A 13780-nucleotide genomic window follows, 5' to 3' on the forward strand; every position below is an offset into this window, starting at 1 on the left:
TTATTTTATGTTTGCTGCTTTATCCATAAAACGGTAATACCAACAAACTACAGGATATTTTTTTCCTGTAAATCAGAATAGGGTAAATTCTCACTGCATTTCAGAATATACCAGGCCCATTGCACAGGGATAGGAAAACGCATCTACCCTCTGTGGGAGAACTAGATTAAGAAAGGAAGTAAGTACAATATTAATATCAGAACCTCAGCCTGAGGGTTACAGGTCTTGATGTACATCCATGCAAGAAAGTTTTTCCTTTAAAGCCTCTTATACAGTTCTAAGGCAGGATACAAAGTTTTAAGAAATTTAACTGTTCATTAAAGATGGCTGAAATTCTGATACCTAACAGTTTTTAGGCAGTTGGAGGGGGTTTCTTGGCATCTAATATGTGATGTATGTTGAGAAACATCTAGATTTCTTTTAAGCTATGAATTCTAAGTCCAACAATCGGAAGCAAATTTGAGGCTAACTTATGCCTCACTTGATTTTGTAAAGAAGTTTACACCTGTGCCTTAAGTCTTTTAATATCTTGAATTTCCACACACATTCATTTGAAACTTTGCCCAGTGCAGCACTGTGGCAAAAATTTCAGGTTTGTAGTGTCTGAATGAATGGCAAATGAATTTTTGAATAGCGTGGTTCAGGCTTCATTACAGAAGCAAAATATAGTGCTGATATTTATCCTACCTATCTGATGCTTTCCCTGCTTTTATTTTAGCTTTTATTTTAGGGAGGGTGCAAGATGAAACCCTAGCGAATTGCACCACTTCTTTCAATACTTTGCAGTTGGATCTCTTTCTCTGGAAAGAGAATTACTCAAACTGAATGAAAAGAGGGCACGAACTAAAGGCATTTATAAACACAAACAGTGCCAGACTAGAGAAATGGACCCTCCTGCTATTGCATCTGGCTCCTCCGTCTGAATAACTTAGCTTATCCCTTGGAATCACGTTAACCCTAGCTTTGCAGTGTCTAGTAAATAGCTCTAAACTATTTCAGTGCAAAACTGAATCTAATTGATCCCTTATATGGAACACAAGAAAAATAAGTTTTGGAAAATCTATGTTCAATTTCAGTAGGGAAAATGTATTTATATCCAACAATACTTTTCTTTTATTTTTAAAAGTTACTTTCTTGTAATTGCACAATATTTAGAGCTCAGATAGGAGCATCTTAACAGTAATGGGCACTTTTTTGGCAGATTATTGCCAAAAGTGCATTCTTTATTCCAGAGAGACATTGTAATAGATACCAGCACTTTAGTAATGATACAAGCAATCTGTAAGCTATTATAGTTTCTTTTATAGTAACTTAAACTTCATATTGTTTTATATGTCTGGAATTTTAATAATGTTTTAATTTATGGAATGAAGTATATTACATACTACTCGTTACATGGGAATATAAGCTAAATATCAGACCCTTGCACTACATAATTACAAGCAAATATTTTGAAGTACTTGAACAACCATAAGGAATAGAACAAAAAAATTAAAGAATTTTCTCGAGATACAATAGCAGGTTTTGAGCATTGAGCCCAAAATAATCTATTCTGGATTTTTACTGGTGTTAATGCTTATATTTTAGTCCTGGTGTAAAATGGGAAACAATATGAGTACTTTTAGAATGCCCTTTAAAAATAGATTTATTTACCTTATTAATACATTTATTTGCATTATTAATTGCAAATAAATGCAAATTCCCATGTACTTTTTTGATGTTAATGAAACACTTAATATTTAAGCAAAGTATATTAAGCAGTGGAGGTTATGCAGAACATAAGCTCCTATGTCAGTTCTTGAAGCCAGTGCAAAAATTAAGTATTTTTCCCTATTAGTTCATTGCCATTTTTATTATATATAGAAACAGACACAATTCACAAGGAAGACAGTGAACTGTGCTCAGACTTGCAAGAGAAAGATTGTGACACTTTGTTAAGCAGTGAATTACAGAGAGATATGATCAGCGTGGCAATTTACTGCTTGTAATGCTATTAAAAGTAGAGCTTTTAAATAAGGATAATCAGTTCACTGTTTCGAAAGAAGTCATATTCTACTTTAAACTGTCATTCTATATTTCTGACTTGCAATTAGATGATATTTCTAACATGTCAGTTCTAGATTCTGTTGTGACCGTCATCGTAATAAAATGTGACAGCAAAGATATTATATCAATACTTTTTCCATAATTAGCATTAAAGATCTCTGAAGGGTTAAGTACAAAGGTTTTCCATTGAATGGTCTACAAGCCTTGTGCCTTTAAAATCTTTCGATATTACCAAGACTGGTGACAACCAGGAGACAAATCTATGAACAAACCTGTTTGGAGAGCATAGTTTTGTGGTATGTGATGTATGTTACGTAAATGAGCTTATTAAGACTCTCATCTATTTTATTATTGGTGCCCAATTTAATAGAGGCATTTAAAAAACAATATTTCTGCCTGACTCCTTGAAATGAAGAAGATACATTGATATAATTGAGAGCAAATGATTGCATGTTGTGCCATTTAATCATGTCATTTTTCAATTGCTGTTTTTTGCACTTCACTGAATACTTATAGAATATTTAGCTTCAGTATAGATTAAGTCCCACAACATGCAACTGAGTTCCCATATTAGGTGACATTTTCTTTTAACCTTGAAATCTGCAAAAGCACACAGGTTTTCAAGTATTTTTCTAAAAGATGACAAGTCATCATTCATTTCCTATCTTTTTCAGTTAGCTTTTTTATTTTGAGGAATTACTTTCTTGCTAATATTTTTTTTAGGAATTACTTAGTTTCTTTTTCATTCAGAAACAGAAATTCTTATTTTCACCATGTGTCCTCTAATGAGGGAAACACAGGGATGCATCACCCCAGACAAGAGAAGTTGCAACAGGCATTGCCATTTCACAGAAAACACTGAGCATTAAATTTTAGCTAGTATTTGCAAGCTTTTATTCTTATTATCCTTTCATTGGTGTATTAGTGATGTTAGCTGTAATTCTTAAAGTTATATGTTACCACACTTGAAAACCGAACTGCTGCACTAGCCAAAATCAGAGGTAAAATGGCAAATTACTTTTTTTAAGAGTTGTGATTTGATTGTTGTAGTCAGAAGGGTAGCTTCCTTTCTCAGATTTTTGCACTAGTTTCTTCATATGGCTGTTGTATTCAGTAACAGCAGTTCCATCTTCATTCTGTCTTCCATCAGGCAACAGCTGATGCAGTAGGAAGAGCATCATCCCTTCCCTCACATACCCACTTTCTGTAAAGGGGAGAAAAAGTAAGCCTCCAACAGACCAAGGTTAGACAGAAACTTCATCTTGGATGTGGTTGTTCCAGATTTATCTCCAGCTTATCTTCTCTCTTTCTCCTAAAAACACCCAGTATTGCCCCTACACAGAAACACAGCATAAACCTAGAAATAGCATTTGTCTCAGTATACCTTGGCAGTAACTCATCTGTGTAAATTACCATGTCTTCTTCCAATTATTTTGAATGCTATGGGCACCTTTACATGGACTTTTTTTATTCCTAATTGTAGAGTGAAAGCAGGAAATGGTTGAAATGGTTGAAAGAATTTCAGATCACGTAAAATATATAGGGATTATATGAATTTAAGTGGGCTAAACTAACCTTAAACTGGCTTAAACTATTTGACGTGCAAGTGGTCCCAGAGAATTCACTGAGAGCCTTATTACTTTTAAATGATCAACATTAAACCCCTGCTCAAAAACCTTGATATAACAGTGTTTCAGTGGCCAAATTAACTGCCATGTTTTGTGGGAAAGCCTACTTCCCATCCATGTCCTTCAGTCATGCAGAGCAGGCTGTGCAGCACAGCTCAGGCATTAACCCACTGCAGGAGGGTTTGGGAATGGAGGGGGACCGAGGCTTGAGAACTCTAGTATTCTTCAACTTTCCACCTTTCTATGCCTCCTGCACTCTCTGTCACTGTCTAAAGCTGCACACGTGTTTCTGGTCATATGACATTCACTTAGGAGTCACAGAGCTATGCAGAGCACCTTCTGTTCAGATCATAGCTACTTCCATCCCTATAGATAGTGTCACTAGCCCATGGCTTGGAAAGAGTGTTTGATGTCATTTGACTCAGCATGGGCTTTTCCAGATGATTTAAGGCATGGTATTAACAAGCTGTGAAAGTAGTTTCAGCTAGCCTTTTTTAGCTATGCTGTTGATAACTTCAAAGCACTGAAAATAACAGTAGGCAGAGGGAAGAAAAATCTTCCAGCACGGGCAGGGATCCTCAGTATGGTAAAACATAACTTATAGTAACATTATAATGAATAATACCTCAATGTTATCATGTTATCTGTTGCAAAGCAAAGGATTCAAACACAAATTCAAGTTCATACATGGCAGCTGCAGTTACTGTGTAGACTGTTAGCCTGCAGCAAGAAAGTCAAATACATTCATTTAGGTCTCACTGCAAATTATTTAAGTGAATGTGTTTCTCTCACATTTGCAAGGATTTGGATGGTATTTACAGTTACCAGAGCTCAATGGATGCATGATAGTGTGAGAAGCCACAGTCAAAAGTGTCTGATTTCTTAATCTGTACTGCAGCAAATCTTCTGCACACACAGGAGCCTAAGTGAGCCTAGGTGATGCTCCTCAGTTTACTGTTAGATCATTTCCTAATTTTCTGAACCGTCAAGTACCCAGTAGCAGGTGTAGAAATTCAGGCCCAAGACTCAGTAGAGATACTAATTGTCTTTCTTTTGTTTATCATGGATTGTAGCTGTTAATTCAGAACTGTACCTCACAAATATTATAATTAAAGTAGCTGTGGTCCTGAAAGCATACTCTGCATGTAAAACTGGTATATTAACAGGTTGTTATACAAACATGCCATTTTGAACATTTCGGAACATGAATGGATATACAACACTGTGAGGTGTCATATCATAGGATACAGGCAATTATTGTGTCCCTTAAGGACACTGTATACCATACCCTAATACTGCTTAGATCCATTATTGCTAGTGCTGTTATATAGGGTTTAAAGATGTCTTTATATGATTAAGTTCTCTGGCTTTTAAAGTATTGTTGCTAAAGCCAAGCCTTTCAGCACATTATTAGATACAAGCGCTTCATTCTTCTGTTTAATATTAGCCATAATATCATGTAATAAAATTGAAACAAAAGTGCCATAGGCCTAATTGTACTGTCACAGGCATGTAAATCAGAAATAGCTTCAGTAAAGCTACTATTATTGTGCTGGTGTAAAACTGATGTAAATTAGAAGTGACTTTGATGCTGTAGCTCTGCTTTCAGGTAACACAATGTAAAGGCCTCATTTAAACTCCTATATAATAGCTTATGAATTAAATACTCCTTACCTCGTGGTATTATAAGGTATTGTATCAAAAAAGAATAATATTTATAAAGGATGACATAATCAGATGGGTCAAGGTAAGTTAATGTTACAGGACTAGATTCTGAGCTGTATTGACTTCCATGAAGTTAATGCAGACCTACATATATTTGACACCATCGGTATATAACTTATAACTTCCATAAAACTAAACTGCTTGTCTGTTATAAAATGTAAAATAAGAACCCTGATTTTATCCTTAGGTGGGCTTCTTGGGTTGGGTTTGTTTTTTTCTAATGTGACATTAGGCTAATGAACAGCATCAGAAAGAAAATGTGCCAGCCATAGTGGTTGTATCAAGAACTATGTAGAAAACTAGTAATGAACTCGAGGAAAATAAATAAGGGCAGGTTCAGGAAATGTAAGTGAAAATGCAGCTCTGGTATAAATTGAATAATAAAATTCCTGGTCATATTTTGCCATAAATAGTGGGTTTGGAATTTGTCATTCACCTTATTTAAAATTCAGAAATATTTAAGGTACAGGGTTCTCTCATTACAGAAGTAATAGAATTCTAGCTATTACAGAGTTAGGGTAATTTAAATAGCTATAGAATGCATTATATCAATAAGTGGAACATCTGTATGAAATGCCCAGCTGCTGATATACTACTCAGTGTACTTTACCATGAAACATACTTAATCATTTTAAGACATCTTCTAATGAAGCCTTATTGGGATTAACATTTTGAACACAAATACTTTTAGGCATTAAAACTTCCATTTTAAATGAGATTGCATTGTCTTGTTTACCCTTGTTGATTAATAAGCAATCTGTTAACTGTTAGTATGGCCCAATTGTGCCAGTGAAAGTAGATTAGTAATTCAGCTATGTCTGTGGGTTTAATCATCATTTCTCTTGAAAGCTTTGAATAAGAAAAACACATGCACACTATCCATAGGCAAAGGTATTTATTTTTAGGTGTATATACCAATGTTTTGCTTCAGACTTTTGGCTTAGGATTATTGATCAGGCACATCCTTTCAGCAGCAAAATGCTCAGTTGAGATACAACATTTCAAAGTGCAGATTCCAATTTTTAAAGAAAAATGTGATATGAAAATCTGGAACTTGAATTCACTTGCTATAGACTGTTATTGTTTCACTAATAAAATTCAGGAGAGCAAGTTCTGATTTTTTTTTAACAGTTAACACTTGTGAACAGCTTTGAGAGATGTGGCTTTTTTGTTTGCTTATTATGATTAACTGGAAGCTCAAAGGCAAATACCCTGTCTTCAAAAAAGATGATAGTTCAGATTTTCTCATGGGGTCATGCACTTTCATCTGTGGCATCCCACAGAGGGGAACAGATGTTGGCAAGTTACAATTTAAATTATCTGGAACGCTCCCACGTGTGGAGCGCAGACCTGTTAAATTCAGGAGTAGCACAAGCCTATGATAATAGTTGAATACTTAAAGCATGCAATGCTATAAAAGTATAGGGTCTCAGAAGCTGGGCTGAAGCAGTCATCCTCAGACACATTTGTGCCTTCTGAACCCAGCTTCATAGGTACTATTATTAAAACACATTATGAGGTAATAAAATCCTAATTTGATGTTGAATGATGGTAGAGAGTGATTGTGGATAAAATCATGCTCAAAAGCACACCATGCCATTAACTGCTTCCAGGGTGTAGATCTCGCTTTAGTTTGGCATGTAGGATGCATTATTTATATTGCAATTCAATGAGATTCTCAGTGTAGTTAAGTTTCCAGTGTAGAACTAACCTACCCTGGCTCCCACCAATATTCGACAATACTGGGGCTTAGTGATTGTTAGCCATCATGCAGTTCACACCAGGCTGCATTCTTGGTAGCACTGGAATTGATCTGATGGAATAAATGCAGTGAATAGCTCATCTTTATGAAGGATACAGTTGTCATAATACTCCTACATTTCTGTGAATATGGAACTACCTTGGAAATATTTTATGGTAATAAAAAAATCTGTAAAGAATTTTATACTGAATTTTCTCCTTCCTTAAATTTTCTCCTCTGGGAGGGTACATGTGACCCATAATTTCCATTGGTTTTCTAAAAATATATATTTATTCATTGCAGTACAACAGTTTCACCCACCCCACCCCCTTTTTTCCCCTGAAGAATTACTGAAGCTGATAACTGTCAGGGTAACTCATTTCAGATGCTTCCCCATTGAATGAAAATAAAAGGAAGAATAAACCAGTCTATGCCATAAAATGTTCAACATTATTGAGACAGTTAGCTATGCATGGCATTTGTTTGAAGAAGGCTGAAAGTAGTTTTACTTCTTCTGTGCTATTAACACTGTGTTTATCTGAAAATAAAACACTAGGCTTTGACACTAAGTATGAGAATTTATGGAAGAGCTGAAAAAACTGTTGTACGACAGTGATGAGGCACCATTAAATATCAGATAATAGTTAGAGTTTTAATTTGCAAGGTATTCCACGCTGACATCTCTTGTTCGTCTATCCTACAGTCTCTATGCTGTGAGATCAAACACAGACGCCGTGGGGTAGCCTCTGTGCTGCGACTGTGCCAGCACCTTCTGGATGACCAAGAGACCTGCAACCTTAATGCAGATCACCAGTCCATGCAGCTGATAATCGTAAACCTTGAGAGGAGGTGGGAAGCCATTGTCATGCAAGCCGTCCAGTGGCAAACTAGACTTCAGAAGAGACTGGAAAACATCTCGGTGAGCAATGCTTGCTTTAAAAATATCTCATGTGGTTTCATTCTTCACAATAGACACTTTTTCAGTGCAAGATAAATATGTTCATTTCAGATTACTTTCTTCTGACTGAAGATGCCATTCCCAGTCTTTACTGCTAGCAAGTGAAGTTTTCATTTTTCACAAAGCATTGTATTCTATGGACAAAACTGATTAATAAGATAAACTCAGAATATACATGTTCTGTTTGCTAGATATTTAGTGTGATCACATCTGATCCTGTCAAGTTGCTCAGTACCCAACATAATTGGACCCAGAGACATATTTCACTGATTGTAAATAAATTTCAGAAAAAAATATTTTCTGTGTAAGACTGGTTTTAATTAGCAGCCCAGAAGTAGATGTGTATTTCACATAGAATGTCATGGGTATGTGATTAATATACAATTCTGTGTTATCTGAATATAAGTAAAATGCATTAATTTGCTTTTATCTGAGGAAAATGATTCCTAAGAGGCAAAATTGCACTCTGCCTAAACCATCCATTAAGTGGCACAAATTAGACAGATTTTCTACAGCATAAAACTCTATTATAGTGCAGTATCTACATTTAAACAGTAAACCATAGGGGGAGCGAAATAATCCCTACTGTAACACCATTAACTGTAATGGATGAATTGGCTCAGCATGTTTTGTGCTGTCATCATAATGCTGAAGTCTGTATACTGCAGCCACATTGACAGCAGTGAAGTCCCATATTTAGCTTACATAAATTTTTAGATTTTTATCAATCAAATAAAAGGAAAAGTGCTTGACACGTACATAGCTTCCTAACAATTATCTAACAGTTGAATAATACTTTTGACTTCTTTTTGTTAACATTCCTTTACAAAAATAACGGAAGTTGTAATTCTCTTGATCGGTGATGGTAGTGTAGTATGAAGATATGCACGATGTTTAGAAACACTAGCAGTTCCAAGTGAAAATACTATTACTCTAAACATGCCAAGAAATGCTGAGTTAGTGAGGAGGATGCTGTGGCGAAGTGAACTGTTGAAGATTCTAATAATCTGTTACCTGCCTACCTTTATCAAGCATTATAAAGTAGGAGTGTTCCTCTGCCTGTTTGTTTTGTTGACTGCTTTGCTTTAGGTATTGAGGTAGACATGAAACTTGAGGATGGAACATGGTTTGAATAGACTTTCAGACCAAGTCAAAAGGGCCATGTCTCTGTATGAGGCAACTTGACATCACTGAAAATTATGACATCATTGAAAACCTGATGGAGTGTCAATGTTGCTGTTATAAGCATGGGAGCAGCCAACTGATAATGTAAGAAGTGCAAATAATTGAGGAGCAGCAGTTAAGTCATCAAAAATTTTATTTGATTAGAAGAAGTGTAAAAATGATTAAACTACATGTGACTGTACAGTTGAATTTTGGAGCTTCAAGAACAAGTGTGTACAGTATTAGGCAACAGCTAAACCAAAAAGCAGTTCTCAGAATCCTGAATTTTACTTGCCAGTGGATGAGTAGCTGTTGGGTTTATAACTGCCCAAGAGAGATTGGACTGGGTTTCTACTGTATTTCTCTAAAAGGTAAAATACTATAAAGATGATGAACTGCCACCTTAATTTTCAAAATTTATCATTTTGTTGTAGCAAATATGTAGCTTTTATTGAACTCAGAAGAGAATCAGGTTACATTTGTGAGAAAGATTAAAGAGTGCTGAACAGGGGTCCAGGTCACTGTAGTAAAGGCATGGTATCTCCTTTTACATGCGGACAGTTACTGTGTGGAAGTCGTTTGTTGTTGGTAGCTGTAGTTACTCTAAATAAACTGTCATGAGTTAACTAGAGTTTGGCACTGCTCTTGCAGCAGGAGCGAAGCAAGTCTCGTGTTTCTGTTTAGGACTGCAATTGATCGGGAGTTGAGGCATGGTGAGGCTACTGTACCTTGCTCAATATCCAGATGGTGGAATCTCACAAGGTGCACACTGCAATAGTGGACAGCATAAGTTTACAAATAACAGGAAGATATTAACATATATTACAATCACCTAAAGTCTAGTAAAAGATGTCCTTCTCATAAACCAAAAGTTATGTCTAGAACATGAAATTATCAATAAGAATCACTCTGGAAGGGTGAAATGTGGTAGACTCAGTAGGTTAATCTAGCTATAAAGAATGAAGAATTCATACAATTAAAAAACAAAGATTGTTTTTAAAAAACAGTAGGAGACTTGTATGTTACTGGAAGCAATCCTAATCTGTTTTAGCAAAAGAGGTTTTTATTTCCCCCATCTGTTTTGTTGTTGTGGTAAATTCTTTTCCCCCAGATTTATCATTCCATAGTTTGCTGATATAATGTTATGTGTCACCTAAATTTTAGCTTCAGAATTACACAGATGCCTTATAGTTTGCCTAACAAGACCCTGCTGGCAATCATCTTAAAAGAAAAAGGACTCTGTCTGGCAATTGCAATAGCAATAGCAACAATCTCTAGTCAGCTAAACCCAAAACTGCCATCTAAAATTCCTGCTCAACAGCTGGAGAAACTTTAATTCACAATGTACTTTTCTTTAGAGGGTCTGGTCTACTTGAAAGACTGTATAGTTAAAAAAATGTTTGGGACAAACCCAGCCATTATGCGCACAAGTTTACAACAGTTAAGTCAAAGTGGGAATATGTAAATTGTTTTATGCACTTTTTAAAAAATTTTTTTCCTTAGCCAGTGGTATAACCAATGTTGTAAAATAAATGTAAAGTAAATGTGTATGTGAGGTCATGCATTTAGCCTCAGTGGATTATTCCAGCAGGTACAGTTTGGAGACATCCTCTCCAGGTCAGATATGTCTCTGTATAGAAAGCTACAAGGAAGTCACCATGGAAATTCACTTCTCTGGGACTGTTTCACTTTTCTGGGACTATTTCACAGTTTTACCAGTCCTGGAGTATATAAAATTGTTGTACTGCCCTAGCTGAGAGGGTGATAAAACCATGGTTTCTAACGGATTTTACTTCTTAAGTTGCAATTCAATATTCCTGTCTTTCTGCCTTTTTTGGTGACTAGAGAAACTGTTTCTTCTCCAGACTGTTCCTTCATTGAATGAGAAATATATCTGCTTTATGGAGCAGACAATCACTTTTCCTATTCAACAGAGAGGGCTAATTATTGAAGGGACACTGTTTATCATGGAGATTTTGAGCTAAGACAATTTGGGTTAAGGTGATGTAATTTCATGTTGTCCTGAAAATTAATTTGTCTGATCACCAAGTTCACTACTGTGCTTCATGAAAAAAAAAAGTATCTTGTTCTTCTGAGTCATCTCATGTGTACACTACACTGTATGTCCAGCAAATGCCCCATCTGTATTGGCTTGAAAATATGCTGTACATCCACCCACGTAATTGAAAATAATAAGGCCACAATAAATGGGATGGCCTTGGGGTATAACACCCAAGGGATTCAATTGGTGTCGCTTTGCATCAATGTCCATGCATCATGGTAATTGAGGTAACATAACCAATTACCACATTTTAATTAGAGTTGCAAGGACTTGGGAAAATCTGCAATGGTGAGACAGCTCACTTAAAAAAAAAAAAAAGGAAAAAAAAGGCACCTCTCTCTTTTACACAATCTTATTTCTTAGGAATTAAAGAGCCTGCTTAAAGCACTGTTTAGGACTTTTTCCAGCTTCCTCTTGGTTTCATTCTTTACAACACACTTTGAAAAACAAGTTATTTAAAAATACTATATTGCTTCTGATCCAGATATCTTTATTCCTTTTTTCTACTTATCTGTTTCTGTGATGCTTTCCAGAAAAGAAAAAAGTTTTTAATAATGCTAGGCATGGTGTTTCCCTTCCGCTTCTCTATATTTAATTCATTAGTGCAATATTTTTTCAAGCTATGGACTGACACTTGTTCTAAGCTTAAGAAAAAGAAACACAAAAAAACCTGCCCTCAGAGGTAAAAAATGAATTTGTCATTATTCAATTATTTGTTGGATAGATTCAGTAAACAGGCATTTGGCTTCTAGAAGATACTTATCTTATCACAAGCTATTATTGTGTAAGGTGGGATCTAGCTACAAGTCTTGCATAAAATTTAGAAGTTCATTAGAAGTGCCTAATACAGCAAAGAACTGAATGATGGTTAACTTAATTGGCTTGTAAAGGCACTGTGTATGGTGTAAAGTTCTGAACACCTATTACATGATGTAGCCCTCACAAAGTTATTATTTAATAACTTATGTTTGAATACTTAGAAATTGTTTATTCACTATCACAAGTCATTTTCGGTTTTATATTGGACTACTTCGTAGTATAGTATATGACAGTACAATCTTGGTTGGTCGTATTTGTTTATGTCCATTTACTCATTTTTTCGGCACTGAAGACTGCTTACTTTAGTGCTTCCTTAAAAACAAGTAATCTGTAAGTGAATGGATATTTGACTGTAGAGTCTGCAATGTGATGCACCATCCTTTAACTTGAGGTGCATGTGTTTTTAAGCTTCTGGATTGCATTGCATGCCTGGTTTTGTGATTTGGAATAATTATCTGTAGGATCTGAAATGAAGTTACATAAATGTTGAATACAAGTCTAGATTTTTCATGGACTTTAATTCAAGGTAGATGATATGCCCTAGGTTCTTCCTGTATTTCTCATCATTTTCTTGTGGAGACTCTTCCAGTGTGGTTAATCATTGCTCCACAAGGTGAACCACATAAGTAGGAAGGTACTTCAGAATACTTTTCTCTGCACTGAAACTTCTAGACATAGACTTCGTGCTAATGTTGATGGCATTGATTCAATATGAATTTGTAGTTTCCAATATAATGACCCACAAGAACATTCCTTGTAGCTTGTTCAACCACAGTCCTACAATAGCAAGTGCTGATCACCATCCATCTCAACTTGACTGAGTATACTGAGATGTATGTTTCTCTTCTGTGACTCTGCTAATTCTGTAGACAATTAGTTTCTTTGCACTCTCTGGAGTACACAGCAAACTTTGTAATGAGAAGTGAAATTTACTTTTTTGTTGCCAACATGAGTACAGAAAAATAAATAAAATTGCATTAAAAGTAAAGAGTTCTTTTAATGAGAAAATCAATTGCTACTATATTTAATTACTCCAAACCCCCTTGGATTTTCTTCTTCTTGACGAAGCACACAACATTTCTGTGCAGTATTTAAAATGTACTTGCTTTTTTTTTTTAGAAGACAGCTTTCTTTATGAGATTGGGAATGCTTCATAATGGCTGATCATGATTTTAAACAAAAAGACTAAAAAGGCAGAATAAATAAAGCATATATTTCCTGGTATTATTTTTAAAGCAAACATGGTTTCTTGATCATGCATAACTACTACCCACAGCTCACACTGCAGTGCAAAACTGACTTCAGGTATTCAAGGCAGAAAATACCATGATTACAGTGTTACAGGACTAGGTTGCTGGTGTTATGATTAGTTCGAAGCATATCTGAATTGACTATAAGACACTATGTATGCACTAATGTTTTTTTACAAGTATTCTGTCAACAGTGTTTCACAGACTGACAAACCTTCTCTTTAAATCACAGATATTTTGAATTTTGTTCTCGATTATGTTCTATTATATTAGCAGAAAAATTACATAAACTTGCTGGTGCAGTGTTACAAAGTCATGTATATACATCGACACATCTACATCTATATATTTTTTAAAAGGACTACTTCTTTGGATTTCTTCATTCTT

General features: G+C 35.3%; 1 protein-coding gene across 5 annotated transcripts in view; it reads left to right on the forward strand.

Moving 5' to 3' along the window:
* AKAP6 (A-kinase anchoring protein 6) overlaps positions 1 to 13780 on the forward strand; it is a 284802-nt gene that overhangs the window by 249240 nt on the left and 21782 nt on the right. For all 5 annotated transcript variants that reach the window (XM_069858426.1, XM_069858427.1, XM_069858423.1 and 2 more), the window contains exon 12: positions 7844 to 8059. In XM_069858426.1, the coding sequence (XP_069714527.1) occupies positions 7844 to 8059 (216 nt within the window). The remainder of the gene's footprint in view (positions 1 to 7843; positions 8060 to 13780) is intronic.

Source organism: Phaenicophaeus curvirostris, chromosome 5, assembly GCF_032191515.1.
Source record: "Phaenicophaeus curvirostris isolate KB17595 chromosome 5, BPBGC_Pcur_1.0, whole genome shotgun sequence".
Taxonomy (NCBI): Eukaryota; Metazoa; Chordata; class Aves; order Cuculiformes; family Cuculidae; genus Phaenicophaeus; species Phaenicophaeus curvirostris.